The following is a 22576-nucleotide window of genomic DNA, read 5'->3' on the forward strand; positions in this document are numbered from 1 at the left end:
GTACTGAAGACAAAAACAGGAGTCAATAGTCTACATTTTATAAAATTTATCAAAAGTCTACATTAGCTGAAAAAGACGGGTCAAGTTGCAATACTTATGTGTATGATCTTCCTTTGGCAGAGCACCCCCCCTCTTTCCCCCGATCGAGCGCCCCCTTTAAACTAACATTCAAAGACTCGAAGGGGTACAACATGACGGTTTGGATAAAGCTATTGGATAATACTCGTGCATGACCAGGTCATTGAAGTCGTTAGGTATTAAAGTATTGCATGGTCATTATTATGATTAAAAACATCAACGTAAAACATGTCAGAAGTTAATGATGCTGCTTTCCCTTCTGCATTTCTTTTCTTAATATTTGTAATTATGCAATTTACATTTCGTCGGGAAGATCAATTAAATGTTTCACTGCATACAAGTTCGTCGTTACATGTTTGGTTTTGGTGTCTGAATCTCATTTGTCACTACCGACAATATCCTGTCTTAGTTTTTTCCCTTCTGTCAGGCTGTCACGTCATTTTGATCGAGAATAAGGTTGTATCCTGTCACCTTACCAATGTGTTTCTTTGAAACAGGCATTTGTGACTTAAATGCCGTGGCAAGGTATAAAAGCGGGATACCGGAAACCATAAAATTCTAATATTCTACTTTATAATTCGCCATGGAATCGAGATTACAAAAGTTATACAAAATTAAGCCACAGAGTAATATTATAATAAGGACCCTGGTCTTTTTCTTTGTAAAACATTCTTGCGGTGACTTATCGAAAGTTAAATTCACGTATTGAATTGACCTTCGAACTCTTTACAACAACAAAACGAACGAATTTCGCCTTTTGAAGTTCTGCGACAAAATGCGGCGGTACCTCAGCAAGATCCGACGGTGCCATTCCATTGTGAGAGTTAAACTCTCTCTCTACTGACATCACATACATTGGTCAACTACGCCCTACTATTCAAATAACGATGACAAAATTTTATGAAAATGAAAAACACGAATATCAACGTGTTTCACACAGTAGTGTGACCTTACGAGTATGGTAATCGTAGATGACACCAAAAGTATATGTAAGATTATTTATGTGTTCTCAACAGCAAAACGCGTGGATTATTTAAAGCTATCAGCAATTTCGCTCCTTACAAATATATTGTCTTTTTGATAATCTAAGAATTTATTTGCTCCTGAGACCCTCGTAACAACGATGCGAAGACATAATTGTGATTACCGTGGCTCTCTTCAGCTCTGCCAATCACGCATTTTCTAGTTACTGGCTTGACATCTGTAATTTAAAGATAGAGAACGGGCAGTCGTTACTGTTGAGTCTCTTGAGTTGTACAACTTTTCCAAAGTTTGATGGTATTGCAGGAGGAATCTTGCGTGACCACTTTAACTAGAATAAACGAGAACATCATCACGAGACCATGAACGAGATCAAACAATTTACTGCTCACTATATGATTCCCCAAAATATGTTTTCTTTTTGGAAAAAAAAGTTGCAACCAATGAAAATACGTAATTTAGTGGGATATTGAACATAGCATTACTTCAGAGCACATTACCTGTTGAATTCTCTTGTATTTCTTTGATTGTAGTGATGCTTAATGAGGTGGGAACGACTGCAAGATCATAGTGAAATGAAAGCGTGTAAGTAAAGGAGTTTCATACGGTCTGCGACAAAACCTACGCAAAGCTGTGCAATAATATACCTTTGTGAGTATGGAAATGAACTACATTTCATGCTAACGTATTGCTGCCGTACACGGAGATATTTATTTGAGTTTTAAGTTTCCTCACAAAGTATTTTCTCCCTTATATTTAGGTTGGTATATTTCTACATGCGCCACATTGCTGCAGCTAATACTAGATATTCTTGAATTCCACAATCCTGCCGCAACTTTGTATGTTGTTCGAGTTACTGGGGCACTGTAGCCTGGCCTCTTAATCGTTGGAGGTACAACGGGACCGTAATAATTGAGAGATCGAAGACAAAGACGCCGCTGGAATGATGTAGTAATGCGGTAGGTGGCAGAATATACTGAACAGGGAACTCTATCGAGCAGTAACATCGGCTATGATATGATCTGTTCCCCTGCGTACATTTTTCGTTCCTTACGATTCATCTACCCTTCATAAGCCATCTACCTTCCAATGGCACATCGTGTCATATAACGATTCTGCCCAACCTTCGCCATTATAATATCAAGATTGCTACTTTCCGACAGCGACGATTATAAAATCAGACAGCATTGTACCAAGTCATTTACATACATCGGATATAATCCGAGAAACGTGTTGCAATCTCTTGTGATAAGTAAAATTAATTAAGGTGCAAAAGATGACTTTAACCCTTTGAGCGCTGTAATTTTTCCCACCAAAATTATACTGTGCAACATTTTACCAATTTTATGAATTTTTCTGTAATTTTTTGACAATTTTGGACCAATTGAACATCACATTTTATTGGGTTTAGATTTTTATCAAAATTTTAGCAAAAATTAGTAAAAAAATTGAATGGTGTACATTTTGATATAGGCGAAAAAAATTGACTTTGGCGCTCAAAGGGTAAATTAATTAGTTATTCAATTAACTGTTTTTAATTGTGTATTAGTTCACTCATTTAGACAAAGTCGCTGCCTTCATATTTGGAGCATCATGAAACGCGCGAAAATCTAGTTACGAGTATGAGGTATCAATCATCTTGATGAATCAAAGCCGACTACAAAGCCTTGCTTTGCAGCATAGCACCAGAACTAACAGTCAAGAGATAGTTCGACTGCTAGCCTTACAATTACCGGCTTTAACGCTATTCCGAACTCACCATCTTCGGATAGTGAGTCCGCTATCCTTATTCACACCCCAGTGTCGAATCTGCTGCCCTCCCATTGTCATAGCTAGGTACAGTGTACACTTGTACTTAGTAGAAAGTAGCTTACTTTTGGGTTTTTTACAAACAAATCCTCGTCTTTCATGGGAACACATAAGGTCATCCCAGTCACCATTATATCCTTGTAAGATCACACAATCTCCGTTGTCCCACCAATACTTCGACGCCAGGTTGGGTTGCCCTTCTGCCCATCTTGTAAACTGCAGCGGTGAATTGTCAACCCATCGAAAGCCATCTTTATAACAGAGACATATGTATTTATCCTTTGCGTATTCATTCTCCATATCTTAAAATATTTTGATATTCACGAGGTACAACTGAATACGACGCTTATGTTTCTCTTGAAAAACTCAGCTCTATTACTTTTAGAGAGATGAAAGAAATCCGGCTCAAACACACACAACTCGAACATGAGATTAGTTATTTGGCTAAGAAAATTTTACGCAACTACTTCGCAATAAGTAAAGGTCAGGAGACAGCGTTGGAATTTTTGAAGGAAAGGAAGGAAAATTCATCGAAACTTCTGTGTTAACACAAGAGGATTTCGATTCTGACAGGGGATGACATTGTCCTCTTAATTTCTCAGCACGGTAGAAATTACTCAACACAAACTGTCAACAAGGTGAAAATGGTGAAATTTTGAGAATCTGATTATCCGTCTCGAGAGGGCACTATACCTGAGTAGTAAGGTATATATGGATACAATGACATAATTTTTAAACCATTTTATTCGAAAATAACTACAGGGGAGGGAAGGAAAAATTCCCCTCCCTGTAGCTAAAAATAATATGAAGTGAGGTGACCTATATAAACACGATTGGAACTAATTTGGGAAAATTAGATGAGAGTAATTATAAGGGAAATGCAACGAAATCGAAATTTTTCCAGCTGAAATTTTACAAAATCATTGAATAGTGTAAAATTTGAAATATTGTTCTCATCGAACAAAACGACGAAAACACAACGATTATTGCATAATTCTTTCATCGGATTCATTTTCATGAAAAAAGTTCATTTTTGTGTAAATGTACTAAAGAAATGAGACAAAATGCTTAAAATTTCACTACTTGACGACTTTTGAGTCAGGGCACTTTTGAAATGCCCCTGACTTTTTCCTGAATTTAAGGCTTCATAAACATTAAATTGAGTCAGGGCACATTTTAAATGACCCTGACTGACTTAACTGTAAATCAATCAAAAGACTTCATTTTGGTCGAGGAAAAGTGACCATCTGAGATTAGTACAAGTATTTCAGTAATGAAGAAACTATAGACAAGCTCACACATTTTCATTCAAATATAAATATTGTTCCTATGTTTTGAACAATATTGCATTAGATACTATCATGCACTGATTCTTACTCATAACATTTCAACAGCATCGTAAATTTTGAATAAAATCTTAAAGATGGTAAGCAAATATGGTGTAATATTAGACAATTTTCTACAATTCTGAGAAATTTTGCCAATCCAATTATCCCAAATTAATTCCAATCGTGTTATATGAACTCACGTATGGAACAGCTGGCACTGACGCCTATTGGAACGGTAGTTTACAGATGACTCACTGGCATATAATAGATATTTAGGTCAGCACTCAGCGGGGGAATGCCAATAACAACAGCTGAGTTCCCTACGGAGACCATTTGTTCGATAGATTCTGACTGTGCTGCTGCTCTTCCCCTATCGGTACCATTCCGTAAGGGGTTCCGAAGGTGATTCTCGTCTTCTGAATGTAAGTATATAGAATTTTATCAATATCTTCTGGCTGTGTTGTGTGAATTCACTATGTTTTTTCCTACCCTACCGGAACGGGGAGCAACACTTATGTTAGATTTTCCCCTACCCTACCGGAACACTGTTGCGCAATACCTTTCCAACAGGGGCTTTCCAGTAGGACTTTCGCAATACCGCTTTTGCAATAACTTCGAATGTTGCTTAGCAGCCTGTGATGTCATGTTACAAGTCTGACATTCTACAGTTTTCATGAAAAAATTTCTACAGAATTTTTTCTGAACTCAGGAGTTAACTTATTCACCCAATAGATAAAATTTTAGAAATTTCCTCTGAACTTAAAATATGCTGGAAGACCATTACTTCAAATAAAATGAGCCGTTTTAGATAAATGGTACTGATATCTAAAGTGTAATTTGTATCTTTTTTAACAAATGAAATGTTGTTACTTTCTACACTACTGTGTGCAACAATATCTAAATCTTTTTTATCTTTGTCTATAGTTATGATAATATTGCAAGGTGTTCTTGAATCTGTTTTTATAGCGATACTTCCGACTAAATCGTCAAATTCGTCTGCCGTAGCTAATTTTATGCATTTGATAAAACTGTACCATGTTGAAGTATTTTCATATTATCAGTCATCTGTTGACTGGCCGTCTGTAAAGTTAATTCAGCTGTCCCCTCCCCCCCACTTTTCAGACCCAGTTTCTTTAAAGTTGTGTCCCAAAATAATCTTACTGGAACTCTGTTAGCTGTATATGAACAATAATTCTCCCCATTATTTATCCACCTTCTTAGTGTATTATCTGAAGACATTATTGTATTAAGAGGACTAATTTTAAGGTGAACCGGTATACCGAGTAGTGTAATGTATGGGTTATTAGGCTTAAGATAAAGGCGAAAATCGGACAATTTATATTTGTTAACATTGCTATCAAAATAAATCACATTTGGAGTTCCCGGCAGTTCAGCAACACCTCCTGCAATTTCACTATCCAATATATCTAAGATGTTACGCGGTACATTATAAGGCATGAATTTCTGACTATCCCCATCCCATGTCAGAGCAAAAGGAGTAGGATCATTTGCAGCCTTTGTAGCGTCTATTATGGACTCATCGACGTCTTTCAGTTCGGAAAATTCTACAGCATGTTCGTGTTTCTGCACTGTTGCGGCCGATAAAACGAAATGTTTTTCCACGGTCCTTGTAACGAAGGACGTAATCTTTATTATGATTACCTGCTATCTTAGTATTATTGTTAATTTTAACATCACTCAGATCTTCGAGCTCGAGATTTTGTCCGTGAATTGCACCTAGACCGTAGTTACTTGGGCCAGACATAATTATCGTATATACAGTGAAAATTAAATAATACCTTGTAATAATATACAATCATGGCTTCAGCAATAGGAATGACAGTTCTCGGTGCTGTATTAAATGCAACGGCATTCACAGGAGGAAATATTATCGGTCAAAAGCTTTCCGGGAATGGTGAGGCTCTTATTGAAGAGAAAATTAGACATGATAAAGCATTAGAAAAATTTGAACATGACAAAAATGTCTGGTCAGAAAAAAGATTACTCCAGGCTGATTGGGAAAGAGAAAATCGGGCTAAAGATATTATTTGTTCTGTATCCAGTATGGGAAGTATTTGTACAACAGTCCGATACTTTCCCCTGCATGTATTCGCCAGAGCCAAATGAAACATAATTTCCAGTAACATTAACGACATCTGAATGAAACTATGTATTTAGTGACTGTAAAGAAATCTCTCTCGCCTTTTTGATACTCCTGTTTTTCCTTGTATTACATCAATAATAACACCTGGTATAGGAGTTAAAGCTAAAAGAACTGGAACTGTCGGAATTGCTGCTATGACAGCTGAACTTACAAGAATTCCCTTAGTCACATTAAGAGCCATATCAATTCGTCCCATTAATTTATAACTTCGCCGATATGCAGCGCTAGTTCTTTCGATATAGTCAGCTAACTGTTCAACGCTTTCAACAACTGAGACGTGCATTTTTTTTACTGTATATGTAAGGGATGATAAAAAATAATTGTAGTAATATAGAGAGACAATATGGCAACAGGAGGAGAAGAAAATATAGAACTCCAGGATTTCGATAATGCAAATTTAAATGATGATGATGCTACTGCTGAAACATACTTTATAGACGATAATGCCCTTGCAGAAGCTGATCCTTTCCAGGCTAGCGCACGCGATAGTCCGTATGTAGATCGTACGACTAAACAGAGAGTAGAAATTACAAAGCAAATGGCTGAACAATTCTTAGACGAGAAAAAAATTAAAAATCCGGCAGCACGAAGCGAATTAATTTTGAATGCAAAGGTTGAGAATGGAAAGCTGTATTATAAAAACCTCAGGCTGTCAAAACTTACAGGACGTGGATTTTTAGAGCTCTCCTCATTAAAAAAAGTCCGGGATCTTCAGAATTTATAAATAAAGTATACGGATGGAGTGGAGTCGAATATCGCTCTAGCGCAGAGCCCGACTTTGTGAGTTCTACATTGTATTCTGAAGATGTGAAAAACGATAAAATACCGGCTGAGAAGATGACACCAGAAGACATGGGTATATACAAAGATGAACTGACATTCTTACGGCAAGATGCTAACGGTAATGCACATAAAATGCAGATAAAATACAATCTAAACCCCGAATATAGAACTATTAATGATGAATTAAGGATTGTGAATATGCGTCTTGGCGAGCTTAACAATGAAAAAGTTAAAATAAGGCTAGAGAAAAGAGAAGTTGAAAAACAGTTAAAGGAAATTCCTGTAGAACACACCCAAGCAAAAGAAAAAGCTGAAAAACTACTAGCTGAACTCATAACAAGAGAAGCTAAAATTGATGATCGAATTGAATACGAACATGATAAGATCAGTGAGGCACGTGAAAGTCTGGCTACTACTAGGTCTCTTCGTGATGTAATTTCCGATCCAGAATTGTCACTCAGGCTGAAGCTGACAGAGTTATTTAAACGAAATGGTATTACAATCGCTGCAATACTGACTGCCCTTGGAATGACAATATCAACAATTGCCTTGGCTGTGACTAAAGGAGGACGAGGGGGAGCAGCAGGAACTGGAGCAAACAATGGTTCAGGCCCGCCCAAAATATATACAAAAGCGAAAGAAATTGTAAAGCAATTTGGCGAATGGTTAAAAACCTTGGCCGCAAAAAGTGCTGCTGCAATACCAGGTTTAATCGGTTCACTTGTTAGTTTTTTATTAAAGACAGCAGGATTAGTTGTCGGATTTGTTGGAAAACAGCTATGGATATTTTTAACAGGCTTAACATTAGTCATAATAAATAAAATTATGTATTAATATATGGCCAAGCATGTTTGGTGAAAAGAATATTACAAAGTTTCTTTCTAAAAATAAAGACCTGTTTGGTTTCTCTGTCAAATTGGAATGGTGCAAACTCCGACGAGTAAATCGACATATCCTTCGAGCAAATCCAGGTGTCCGACTCAAAGATGATAATCTATATCATAACATATTAGCTTTCATTAAGGAATGTCAAAAGACTAACTTCTTTAAGCGACTAGAATTCATAAACGTCTTTCAGGAGGTTGATGATGACATGGAAGTCCAACATCTACAAGAATATTGGGTTCTTCGATTGATTCGCGACACAGGTAATCGATTTATCTTTCAGTCAGATGGAAATATTTATGTAAAGATGTGATTTATTTTTGATTTTTTCTTCTGAGTTACTATATACTCAGATGGAAATATTTCTTAAAGATGTGATTTATTTTTGCTTTTTTCTTCTGAGTTACTATATACATTACACGAAAATGGGGTACGATAGATCATTATTACCGACTTTCAGCAACCAAATACCGAATGAAACGAAGTCAGAAAGAACTCATCAGTTGATTGCTCATAATACAACTGTGGCAGATCCAGGCCAGACACTTAACATATGATGTCCAAAGTTAGAAAGCGGAGTAGTACTAGTTCCAGATACTTTCGACCTGGTTTTTGATCTCGAAGTAACGGGACATGAAGATAAGGGACTGGTCAGTTTCTTCGGCCTGGGGGGGGGGCGGTGGATTCATGGGGGGGGTCACCCTGTTTTTGACTTTGGTGATAGGGGGGTCACCATGTTTTTGAAATGCCCAATAGGGGGGTCAGTGTGTTTTTGAATTTCGACACAGGCTCATCATTGCCTAAATGCATCGTGTCAGCCACAAATTTCATCCAGTTGCATTTTTCGGCGCGCCCTTTGGGCGCGTAACTTTAATAATCAGACATATTTTTCAGCACGCCCAACTTTAACATATCAGGCATACATATATCAGAGATATATGTATGTTCAATATTTTTCAGCGTGCTCTTCAAGCAATTTTTCAGCACACCCTTCCTGTGCATTACTTTAATATACAAGACATATATATCAGAGATATCAGGATGTTTCATATTTTTCTCCGCGCCCTTCGGGCGCCATACTTTAATAAATCAGAGATATATGCCAGAGATATCTTGATGTTTGCTAAGTGAAAGTGTACTATTATGAAATTTGCATTTCATATGAAAAGCATGACAAATTCCTGATACTTTTCTGTTCTCTCTATGAGAATTCAGTATGAGAAAGCAACATGCACAAATATCAATGTTACAAGAAAAGGTCATCTCAGACTCTGCACACATCAGATTTGGCTAAAATGCCTCTCTATTGTTCCTCAGGAGATTTAATTGGATGGCTGGCAAGTCTTAACACCCATCAAAGTTTTTGATTTACTGCTTTTTCCTGTTTGATATTTAATGATTGACATCCATTTCTGTACAACAGTTCAGGACATCTGGTTAAGCATAGAAAGTGTGAAATACATTCACAGCTCATTCAAAATGTACTGTATTCAAACTTTAAGATTGACACTTTGAAATTCCTATCTTACAACTGACATGCCAACAATTTCATTAAAACACAGAATGACTTAAAATATAAATGTATGTAAAATATAACATATATATTTACATATATATATATTATATATATATATATATATATATATATATATATATATATATATATATATATATATATATATATATATATATATATATATATATATATATATATATATATTACAGTATTATATTATTACATATTACAGTTGTCGCGTGCCGGGGGGGGTCACCCTGTTTTCAAAATTTGGAATAGGGGGGTCACCCTGTTTTCAAAATTTGGAATAGGGGGGGTCAGCCACTTTTTGACGTCGGCAAAAAATAATCCACCGCCCCCCCCCCCCAGGCCGAAGAAACTGACCAGTCCCTAACCGAGTAGTACAAAACGTTGCAAAAAACATAATCAAGCGTATGGTTCTCACATTTGAGGGTCAGGCACTTTTCAATTTGAATAAATATAACCTTATTGAATGTTATCGTGATCTCTTCAAACATGAAAAGGAGAGAACGAACATGACACTGTACGGAATTCAGAACGAAAATCTAAGAAAATTGAGAAGTGGCGCGGCCAATGCAGATGCCGCCGTCGTGGACGATCATTTACTTTTCAACACATATAAAACAAAATATGCTATTCGTCTGTCTCATCCCCTCATAACAGGTCATGGAGTTGCATATCCATCAGCGTTAGGGAGTCATATTGAATGGGAAATTACGCTTGCACCCGCCTCCCAATTACTTGTCAGTAATCATGTTGTTACACCCAATTATAAATTTAAAAACATGCTCATGTTTATGTTATCAGTGATGCAATGGTCTCTATTGAGAATAGTAGATTAAATTCTATACTATTTTAATGGAAATCCGAAGGGACTCCCAAGTTCAGAAAAAAATTCCGTAGAAATTTTCATGAAAACTGTACAATGTCAGACCTGTAACATGACATCACAGGCTGCTAAGCAACACTCGAAGCCTATCGGAAATGGGAAAGTCCTATCGGAAAGCCCCTGCTGGAAAGGTATTGTGCAACAGTGTTCCGTAGGGGAAAAATCTAACATAAGTGTTGCTCCCCGTTCCGGTAGGGTAGGAAAAAAACATAGTGAATTCACACAACACAGCCAGAAGATATTGATAAAATTCTATATACTTACATTCAAAAACTAGAATCACCTTCGGAACCCCTTACAGAATGGTACCGATAGGGGAAGAGCAGCAGCACAGTCAGAATCTATCAAACAAATGGTCTCCGTAGGGAACTCAGCTGTTGTTATTGGCATTCCCCCGCTGAGTGCTGACCTAAATATCTATTATATGCCAGTGAGTCATCTGTAAACTACCATTCCGATAGGCGTCAGTGCCAACTGTTGCGTACGTGAGTTCATATATAGGTCACCTCACTTCATGTTATTTTTAGCTACAGGGAGGGGAATTTTTCCTTCCCTCCCCTGTAGTTATTTTCGAATAAAATGGTCTAAAAATTATGTCATTGTATCCATATATACCTTACTACTTACCTGCAATAATGGCCAGAATAGAATATGATATCGAGAAACATTCACGCGAAGGAATTATTTCGACACCTACCGTGTCCTTTGACCAGACCAATCCATACATCCTGGTCGCTATCCAGCTGTGACAGTATGAATTCGTTCTCTCGGTCGTGGTGTATAGTCACTAAGGTAGAGTCTCGTCGCATGCAATTAAACTGAGCCTGTGTAGCCTGTAAATTTTGACCCTTACGTCCAAAGAAGTAACAATCACTGCCATAGGGCACCCATTCAACGTCATTGCCACAGTGTCCCTCGATATGATCAGGGGTAGTTGGAGGTGGTACTGTCACAGACAAAAAATGTTAGAAAATGTTAGAATAGTACTGGATATGTTAAATAATAAGTAGAAAAAGGAGGCGGACTGGCATACATACATGGATGTATACTTGGCTACATACATATAAACACAAACATACATACAAATAGATAGATAGATACATAGATAGATACAGTAGATTGATAGATAGATAGCTAGATAATAGATCGATAGATAGATAGATAGATAAAAAGATACATACATACATACATACATACATACATACAGACAGACAGACAGACAGACAGACAGACAGACAGACAGACATACAGACAGACAGACAGACAGACAGACAGACAGACAGATAGATAGATAGATAGATAGAGAGACAGACTTACAGATGAACAATTACGTGGACACACGCATCATGTATTGATGATTTACATGTCTTCATAAACAACCATGACATCGATATGAAATGTTATATCAATCACGTTTGAAAAGTACCTACCAAGGTAAATTTTGCAAATTGCACCAAAGAGGTCGTCACAATTTCTTGTTTCCCATCCATCTTTCGTAGCTTTTACACAACTGTTAGTATAGGCACCACTTCCTGCATCTTCGCCCACTAGCACAGAATTCCAACTCGTGTAAAACACTGGTGAACCATCTTTCCACACGTATTCTCTAGTCTGTGAAATTGTGATATTTTTCGTTATAAACTGGTACGTTCTATTCCTCTAATAACAGTGCAACCGCCTGTTTGTTACTTATCTCGTTAATGTTTCTCCTACAGTAATAGCTTTCTTGGTTGTCAATGACACGTTAAGATTTCATGTCCAAATCTGTCATTATTATTGTGTATGTACCCCGTTGATATAAAGAATGGCGACACTCATATATTAAATAGCAAAAAATGATCACTCAGAACAAAAGGTATCTTTGTCAATAACAATTAATTTTAAGCTATGACGACGACCTAAAGCTCTACATAAACATTCATAGATGAGCATATATTTCGCAAAAATTGGAATGTTGGCCAAAAATGCAAACATCGTCATCATCAATCAATCAAATGTGAATAATATTGTAATCCATATGCACCTAAGGAGCGAAATTTGAAAGTTTCCATACGAGTTGTTCAGTTGTTTCGGAGGAATGTTGTTTTGAGTAAACACATGAAAATTTACCATAGAAATACCAATGTGCAAATGTTATCATCGTTAGGACAAATCAATCCAATGTTATCCGTAGGAACCATTATTTTGAATTTGAGATTATGTGTATCTGGTCATTTGAAACAAAATATTTTAAAACCAAGAATGGGGATATTTAGCCTAAAAATGTACATATGCTTATTTCACCATTTGAACAAATCTGAATAAGCTGTGTCTAGGAAAATAAAAGCACAAATTTTTGAGCTATCGTTCGAGTCCTAACAGAGAAATACGTTAGTCTGAAGAAATAAAACTTGTTCTAGGATTTATGTGTTTAAATATCATTGAGAAAACTTGAAATGAAGGCATCCCTAAGAACGCACGTATAAAAGCTTTCTGACATCGACTTCAAAGCTATTAGATTTTTTAAAGTAAAATTAAGAAACAAAATCATTGGAAATGTAAAGTTTATGTTAATTTATAGAAATCTGAGTCAGAACATGTCTAGGAATGTATGGTCCAAATATCTATCGGACAGACAGTTCCTAAACTCTTTAGTTTTAATTATTTACACATTTTTACGCCCTTTGGCACAAATTTATGCAGATTCATATGATGCATATTCACGCCAAATATTTGCCATGAATTACTTGCCATGAACTGACATCCAGATAAACAGACCTATCTTGTAGATAAGTGTCCGTCATATAGCACATGAGAGCTAAATTGTGATATCGAGTAACATATATGGTTGACGGAGAAATGATAATGTTTTCGGTCGGACATTGAATTTCAAAGGCGCCCATCGCGTGTCTTAGGATGGACCCATTAGACCTTGGGAGGGGGGGGGTCACAATGAAATTGTGAAAAATTTTTTTTTACTATTGTAAATTTCTGAATTTTTTTTTTCCAATTGAGATTAGCTGTGCAATTTTTTTTTCAGAGTAAATTTTCAGATTTATAATTTTTTTTTAGTTCGTCGCTGTCTGAAGATAAAGAGGGCAAAGATGTGGTGCCAAGCACCACAAGCGGCAACGCAAGCGGTCACGGGGGGGGGGAGGTCAGGAGAGGGGTGTACCCCTGCTGCTGTTGGAGCTTTTGAAAAATAGAGATTAAAATGGTGTTATTTGGTGGCACTTGGGGAGTATTTTTGCGGGGTGAGGTCAGGAGGGGGTGTCCCCCTCCTGCCGTTGGAGCTTTTGAAAAATAGAGATTAAAATGGTGTTATTTGGTGGCACTTGGGGAGTATTTTTGCAGGGGGAGGTCAGGAGGGGGTGTCCCCCTCCTGCTGTTGGAGCTTTGAAAAATAGAGATTAAAATGGTGTTATTTGGTGGCACTTGGGGAGTATTTTTGCGGGATGAGGTCAGGAGGGGGGTGTCCCCCCTCCTGCTGTTGGAGCTTTTGAAAAATAGAGATAAAAGTGGTGTTATTGGTGGCACTTTGGGAGCATTTTTTTCGGATTACACATCTTCCTCTGAACATGGTCTTCTTGCTCCTCAGTAGCTTCCTATAGTTTTGAAAATTGACTATTTTGGTTTCCTGGCTTCCCTTTCTACTGCGTGGTGAAATGCCTACATTCACCCCACCAAACATCATGCATATCTCATGATTTACAATTGATTTTGACAAGCTGAGAAGCTAAAATAAGCTAAATAATATAGTTAAATTTGCATATTTGTGTTTTTAGAGCCATTGTTGCCCTTTTTGATCAAAACATCTATTTCTCTGTTGCAGCATGTCCAAATTGATTGGATGTGTATAGATGTGTTGAAATTTCAACATTTGTCTTTTTAGGGCAATTTATGCCATTCATGGTCAAAAAATCTGTATTCTCTGAAAGGGCTTGTCCAATTTCTTTGAAATTTGCTACACAAAAAACGATTATTCATGCAGATTTATTCAGTATTTGCTATCGAGAAACTTTCAAAGTTCAACCCTTTTGTGTGTTTTGTGTTGGGATTTGTTGGATAGATGGCATTCTACGTAGTGTATTGTTGAATGTTAAAACATGTGTTGTGCTTGTTGTTTTTGGAGGCTGTTTTTTGAGAAAATGCCTTTTTAAAAGCAAAATAATACATAATGACTTGATATGTTGTTTTATCATTATTGACGTGTTTCTACTTGTTCACCCATTCTTGCATTCATCATTGCAATAAAATGCTGTGAAAAAAATGAAACTGATGTGGCCTGCATCTGTTTACCTTGATCTTAAAAAGCAAATACAACTTTCTGTCTTGACAACCATACCATAGTTTCAATGTTTTACCTAGTGTACCTGCTTGGTTTGTACGCAGGAAACAAGTAGAAAACAGGCTCTATAATTTCATAATTTTCAAGTGATCAGAATACAAAAGTCCTGAAAAGATAAGATAATCACAACTTCCAGTATAAGGGATACAGTCACTCTAAATGTGAAAAATTAAAATTAAAAATGTGCCTGGAGGATGTACTAAAAAATACAGAAAGTTGCTTTCTGTCGGTAAAATCTAAAAAAAATTCAAAATTTTAAAGAATTTTGCAGATTTTTTTTTACGCCTTTGTCTTCTTATTTATTTTTTTTTTATTTTGCAAACTAGTTTGAAGATTTTTTTTTTCCTAACTTTCTGCTCTGAAATTTTTTTTTTTCTGTTTTTGACCACCCCCCTCTCCCAAGATCTAATGGTCCGTCCCTTAGTGAAAGGGCCATTATTTGTAACTTTTGACCACTTTTTACTCGGAAAATTCCATGTTGGGACGCTCTATTTTGTTGCCAAAATGTTGGTTTACGAAGAAACAAACATGATTAGTGATGTTATAGCCACATAAAACAGCTAAAGTTTGTTCAAACGTGTTGCCCTTCCGAGCTCGTTTGTTGACGTCTGGCATGCTCAGCGTGTGGGGAGAACGCAGACTATGGTGACGCGCGATCACGCCAGATGTACAAGTTCACGTTTATTTCGGGATCAAAACAACATTGCGTCGTGGATTGCCAGACATCTGGCTACGCAACGTGCTCGGACAATGGACTACGTCGTAAGTGTCGGGCATAAGTAATGAATATTTATTTTGAAATTGCTGTAAATGGCTCGCGCAGGTGCAGAAGAATGCCTACGTTGCAATCCGCGTGTCAACAGAGTTTGTATTTCTGTCCGGACAAAAATTGAAATTTTCGTTGTAAAATCACATGTTATTTAGTTGTAGGGCACGTAATGTTTACGAATAATATGCGATTCCCTGTTATTTGACAGGCTATTCAACATGAGCCAGTGATCATTCAATCAAAACTAACGGAAAAATCGCAAGAAGATACAGCTAATGGAACTTGAAGGAATTGCCTGAATATATTCCTGTGTTACTAGTAATATTACTTTTTATAACTGCTACAAAAATTATCTGAAGTATACACTGTCACAAAGTACCACAGTCTGTTCTAACACTTGAATTGAGACCTTAACTTAAGCACAAATACCTGTTCATTTAATTCCATTCCAATCCATAGTGAAGACCCTTGAATATGGACCAATGTCTCCACGTAGGCCTCCTCGAATGCATTCATCAAGCTGGCTAAGTTTCCACCATCTTTCCTACATTGCATCGACGCTTGCTGAAACGTTTGCGGATTTTTGTACACTTTATAACAACCTCCGTTGTAATAGGTGTAACCTGCGATGCATGCTTTGTCGTCAGGTCTGGTAGGATTCTCAGGTTGAGGTTGGACGTCTGGTTGTAAACATAAGAAGTATTTGCTTAGATAAGTAGGCATTTTAATGTTTTTTTTATCAAGCCGATGGATAGTTTAATAATGACTGCAAAGATCCATTGTAAGAAAACCGCTACCACTGGCTGATATGCAAATGAGGTACCATTTGTGTAATTTACCAGTAATCACACGTTCTTTAAGCAATAATGTAACCTCCCTCTTCAAGTTAGCCCGAAATGGACGAAAGCAAAATTTGCAAGATATAATTGACAAAGGTATAATAAAAATATGTTGATACGAATACTACTTTTCATTGAAGTCAGCCTTACATGCCTTTTTGTTATTTTATTTTTCGCACTTTGTGATCAACATTCATTTTAACCAGTCATTTTCCCACTAAACCAAACACTGGTAGCAAGTGCCACAGCGAGCAAAGAAAGGTGACTTCCATCCTGAGGATAAGCGACAAGACGATAAAAGAGATGGTGCAATATTTTGTTTTCCTCTGAAACTAAAATTACTAAATCTGCTCCATAGAAGCAAATGATATTATATGACACATGTCTTTAAATAATGTGCTTCCTCCTGTTCATTTCTGATGTTTGTGATCTTTAAGGAGGAATGACACAAAGAAATGGCTGTAACACGTGCGATTGGATTTGCCGGTAAAGGAATTAAAGAGAAAGAGAGTCGACTTTTTCATTGTAAGCGCAGAGTAGATGTCCCGATATAGCTATGTAGATATAAAAATATACGAATGAATATATACAATTAAACATTCAGCGACTTTCAATCCATTCGACATGAACAACGGATCATTTAATTGTTCCTGCTTATTCAATAGCAGCCAGATGTCAGTTTCTGCCTTTCGACTATGAAAAGTCAGGCTTTCCAAAACTACTGTAAAAATGACGTCATGCATCTGGTATTGAGTTTACCTTTATCGCCTTGACAAACCCACGCTCGTTTGGATCGGCAGTACTCTCCATTCCATTCTCCACTTCCATCCTTTATTTGCACACACGTCTTTTGAAGAAGAGCAAAGTAATATTGCTTTAAATCCTGTTTTAAGATAGTACATGCCTCGAAAGTGAAAGATAAGCTTTTGCTCAAACTTTCCTCCATGAAACTTAATTCAACTATTATCTTTTCAAATGACAAAAATCAGGGGTCACCATGTAAAGTTTGGTACTTCAGAAACAAATTACCTAACATTAACCTGTTCACCCCAATTCCCTGTAAACAGGTCCATAATCACCATTGATAACAATGGGTGTGGGAGAAGCCATGGTGGTGAAAGGGTTAAGAGATACTTGAAATTCAAAATGGCTGCCATCCCTATGATTCTATGGGAAAAAATAAAACATTCGATTTTCGAAAACCAAGACGTGAAAATTGTTCGTACTTAAAAAACTTTAAAATCAGTCCCCAAAAGTGGTAGATCAGAAAAGAATTGTAAAAATTTGAGAAACCGAATATCTGTCCCCGAGAGGTGATCTACCTTAGACAAGAGTTGTTGAATGAAATAGATTTTCAACAAAGATAGCTCATGACAAACTTCATTATCGAATGTGGTGCTTAAAGCGTCCAACTCATTGTAAAATATACCCTTTCTCAATTAATGGAATAAGCGACATTTAAAAGAATATGCCTGTCAATCACCAGAGATATTGGTTACCATATCAACAGACAACATACCGTGCCGTATGTGTAGGGTTGGTCGTTGGCCCAGTTAGTGTATGTAAGTGTTGTGTCATCAGTCCACCTGTATTTGAGTTTGTTACCAGCATTGCTCAGGCCGATCCAAACAGGAGATTTAGCAGAACACATCTGGCTGTACAGGAAGTCTACAAAAACCGAAAACCTTAAATTTGAGATTTGCATATACGTGTAAAGTGGCCGAAAGGCAATGCAGGATTTGCTCATCTAAAACGACGTCTTTAAACTCCAAATTTGCATTGTCATACGTATCTCTTTAATCTGTTGAGTAATCTCCATATATACTTGGCAGAAACATAAAGACATATTTGCAATTTCGAGCCCTCTCTGGTTCTTTCATACTTACTTTGAGTTTCCTTTGTGTGTATGGTTACGAGGTTACTGCGCAGACTCCTACAAGAATTCCTTGCCGAGGACCAGTTATACCTTTCACTGGCGTCGTCAACTCCGTAAAATCTGTAGCATTTATTATCAAACTCTACCCATCCTGTTGGACAAGGTCCCGGTATTGGTGTTGTTGGAGGATGCGTGATGGGGTCGACATTGTGAATAAATTTCTTGCAGATAAAGGAAAATTCGACGGCACAGTGTTGGTCATTCCACTGAGCAGTGTCTGGAAATCCGAAGAACAAGAAGGATATATTGCAATGCTCATACGAGTTAACGGGGCTAGGCTTGACGTAGCGCATAGCTATATTCCCATCTCCATATTTTAACTGTGCTCATTGAAATTTGAATTGTATTATGTTAGTATGAGTTTTTAAATATGACAATAAACTCATAATGATGATGATGAATGATGATCATTATCATCATCATCATTAATCATCATCATCATCATCATCATAATCATCATCATCATCATCGTCATCATCATCATCATCATCATCATCATGGTGGTGGTGGTGGTGACTATGTCATTTGTAGATCTTGCCTGAAAGAATTAACGTTCTAAAGCCACATCGTAGTGAAACGATAGTCATGCTCAGAAAGAGAACTTTGTACAATTCCGACTAGCTTCAATATTTAGAATGTGTCATTTTACAATGGCATACTGACCCATAGATGTTGCAGTCTGGTTTTGTTAAGTCTTATGGCAGAGGAAAATGTAAATTTTGTAAATTTTATTTTAAAAATCGTACATAATTATACTGTAAGATGTTTTGCGACGACACCAAATTGTTTTCTGGTAAGATGTAAGATGTACTCAATGTATAAGATTGATAGGTTCCTTGACGACAAATATGTGGGTTGAGCGGAAGTTCAGCATTAACAGATGTACTTTCCTAAAACCCAACAAACACGCAGACAAGTCACGCTGAATTACCTCACTCAAGCATAGCGTTCAAATATGAGATATGTATCCACTACTAGTGCTGTAATCTAAATAAATGTAAGGTGTGGATTGACAGGTAAAATAGAGACAGGCCTTTTTTTCCATGGTATATACATATTGCATTGCTTCAGGAACTTTCTTTGCTGGAAATTGTACAGAAAGTGTTTAAATGAATGAATCAATGCCATGTTTCCGTATTTAGATCCTACTTCTTCGACGGAAAAGTTAGACTAAGGGGTCGATTGAAAGGCAATACAGCCAAGAATTTATGAGTTGGAAGACAGGCCTTATTCCATGGTGTAGATATTACATTTCTTCAAGAACTTTCCTTGTGGGAAACTGTCCCGTAATTGTTCAAAGAATGAATCAATGAATCAATGGTGCTATTGCTTTCTAAGCATAGTTTTAATCCTTTCAATGAACTTTTGTCCTAATTGAGAGCAAACTGCAGTATTATGAACTATAGAAACACATCTCTTTACCTGGAGATTCACTTATTTGAGCACATTCCTCCATTCCTTTGAAGTTATTTGGTTCGCCTTCTAACCAATTTACATAATCCAAGGCTGTACCATCGGACCACCTGTTAAAAGATTCATAGTACTTGCAATGATCTTTTTCTCAATTTTACTTCCGGAGCGATTCCTTGATGCATATGCTATAAACAGACACTTGTGCTACCTTAATAAAGATAATTTATCAACTATATAATATTAACCCAGTAAGGAATCAGGTCGATATCTATCAAGCATCCCATCCATGATAACTCTTAACCTACCATGTATTGCTTGCAAATACGTGATAAAGCTGACCAATCTGTGACAACTTCTAACCCACCTTGTAATCCTGACCATCTGTGATAACATAAACTCATATTGGTCAAATCAAATGACCAACAAATGGTGATTGCATGGTCTTGTAAGTGACCTTGGATGTCCATTTGCCCTGACCTCGTAACAATTTTATCACCCGCTCGGATATGAACCATCATGGTTGATATAACATATCAACCATGATATTACATATGATGTAAGTAACGAAAACCCCGAAGGGGTCGAATAAAGTTCATGACAACTTTGCCAAGCAGCACTGTAAACGATTCGGGATAGTACCTGCCTCGATGGTAAATGGTCATATGAATTATGCACGGGGGTTAATCGCAATGTCGATCAGCACTGCACATCTACTTAAAGTTACAATCTCTGATTCATGCCGTAATATTTGTTAGCACTATCAATTTACAGCTCCGCGTAAGCCCTTTGCTCTATCTAAAACGCCTGGAAAAATAAATCGCTTTGTTTGGGATAAACCTGAAAAACACCGTGCGGCTATCTCAATTATAACATGTTAGCTTCACTCTTATTATATATTTGTCTTGTATAACATATAGTATTAAGTTTGAAATGAGGCGGTGATACTGAATTTTCTGAGATTTGATTCAAAATATAGTATTAGCGTGTAACCTTTCTATTTTCCTTCTTTACTTTCCTAGTATTTATTCAAGCACCACAGCAAATAAGAAAATAGTTCAATGACACAAAAGAATCCAACATGTTACTTTTTACTAGTACTATATTTGCTCGACTCCATTAGAATCACGCTGCAGGTTAAAAGGGGTTGGGCCATCGGAAGGACGCTCAAAGGTCGTGTTGGATCCATGCGACAAATATAAACTCTATCCAAGGTATGTTTGGCGATTCATAAAAGTTAAGTATATTTGTCATAATGTACATCCTAAAATTTCAATGTTGCAGTTATGTTGACATGATGCATATCGATGTCGTGCATGAAATACATGGTTTGTACAGGTGCAGTTCAATTGACCCCCTCCCTTTGGGGTTTCCACGGAAGTTTGTCAATTCTAGATATCGATTCCTGGTAGCAGTTACAATATCCATTTTTGTACAGAAAGAGGTGACTCGAGCACTGGAAATTTGAAGTAATTGGAAATGGTAAAGGTTTGTGAGACAAGGGACAACAATGTCGAAAGCCATAGTAATAGGTTTGGCCATTGGTTCTTGCAACAAGCATATACTCTGAAGAGTTCTAACATTCCTTAACGATGTGTTTGCATTGGATATGGTTGTGACCGTTGAGGAGTTAATCCAATGCAAGGGAAATTGCAAGGTCCTAGCTGTTTGTATTTTTTATATGAGGCAAATTGCTAGTGTTCAAGTTCCAAGACGTTATATGTTAAAGATGACATTGTCGAAATGCAGTTGTAGGATCTGAGTTGGTCGGTGTGTGACACATCTCGTGATGTACTGAAGAAATAAGCGCTTACTCATAGTCTCCGCCAAATCCATATTGTCTTAGTCCTATCCACCATGGGCGCCTTTCTTCAAGTTGTAACTGTAGATGAAAGAAAGAAATAACACATTTGAGAAGATTCTTCCATGACAAATGAAATGTTAGAGCAATACAGCAGATCCCTATAAAACATGTTTTGAAACCTTTGTCACCTTTACTACTATTTATATTGAAATAAAAAAGTCAGACTGTGATATGTTAACATTCCACCTGTACGTTCCTATGGGTTGCATTAGTATCGACAAATTATTTAGATCCAATACTCGCACTAACATCCTGTTAGGAAAGGAATATGATAAAGTGGCTAATTTTAGGGATAGAGGAAGTTACGGTGTACATGTCTTATGCACTGCCACTAGATACCCCACAGACTGCAGACTGTGTTAAAAGTCCAGTATGTACCTATTACCTTTACTTTAGACAGCGAAAGGCAACATACATCTTTGAAAGAAATATTTTCACGATCGTTGAATCCTTTGCTGGTCTACTAATTGCCATGCCCAATTATAGAACTTTTTGATGCTTTAAAATTATCGAGCGACTCACTGATGCTACTCTCTTTGAGACATCGATCACCATTATATTAAACTGGACAGGCAACGGATGTAACTTTTGGTGGTTTTTTTCCACCATTGCCCATTGTAGTTTTCATGTCAATTGCAAGTTATTGTCCTACTTTATACAGCATGTTGAAACACCAACTGTTTGTTTGTCAACACAGTCTATACATGAATAAAATGGAAGTTTACTATTTACATTTCAATTCTAGTCCGACCTAAGATTCACAATGTAGTCCCCACACGTATATCGAATCCAACTGAATACAATGTATCTCTACATGGTTCGGGAGTAGAACAAAAAAAGGGTAGTTGATATTAAAAAACAAAAATATGGAAAAGATCATCAAAAACGTTACAGCTTAGTGTCCCGTTAATAAGGCTTACCCTGGATGCTATCCACGCTGTCTCATTTGCATCATGCAATGACAGTAATTCAGCACC

General features: G+C 37.0%; 2 protein-coding genes across 2 annotated transcripts in view; one reads left to right on the forward strand and one right to left on the reverse strand.

The window, feature by feature from the left end:
- LOC139116693 (uncharacterized) overlaps positions 1 to 22576 on the forward strand; it is a 559130-nt gene that overhangs the window by 310124 nt on the left and 226430 nt on the right. The gene's annotated exons all lie outside the window — the stretch shown is intronic.
- Positions 1 to 22576, reverse strand: part of LOC139116688 (macrophage mannose receptor 1-like) — a 35526-nt gene that overhangs the window by 1240 nt on the left and 11710 nt on the right. The window contains exons 6-17 of the mRNA XM_070679276.1: positions 22520 to 22576; positions 21550 to 21617; positions 19748 to 19848; positions 18276 to 18542; positions 17909 to 18057; positions 17149 to 17236; positions 15980 to 16230; positions 11885 to 12065; positions 11152 to 11400; positions 2934 to 3119; positions 1560 to 1616; positions 1226 to 1279 (exon numbers count right to left, since the gene is read on the reverse strand). The exon at positions 22520 to 22576 is cut by the window's right edge and continues 164 nt beyond it. Of these exons, the coding sequence (XP_070535377.1) occupies positions 1226 to 1279; positions 1560 to 1616; positions 2934 to 3119; positions 11152 to 11400; positions 11885 to 12065; positions 15980 to 16230; positions 17149 to 17236; positions 17909 to 18057; positions 18276 to 18542; positions 19748 to 19848; positions 21550 to 21617; positions 22520 to 22576 (1708 nt within the window). The remainder of the gene's footprint in view (positions 1 to 1225; positions 1280 to 1559; positions 1617 to 2933; positions 3120 to 11151; positions 11401 to 11884; positions 12066 to 15979; positions 16231 to 17148; positions 17237 to 17908; positions 18058 to 18275; positions 18543 to 19747; positions 19849 to 21549; positions 21618 to 22519) is intronic.

This window comes from Ptychodera flava, chromosome 18, assembly GCF_041260155.1.
Source record: "Ptychodera flava strain L36383 chromosome 18, AS_Pfla_20210202, whole genome shotgun sequence".
Taxonomy (NCBI): domain Eukaryota; kingdom Metazoa; phylum Hemichordata; class Enteropneusta; family Ptychoderidae; genus Ptychodera; species Ptychodera flava.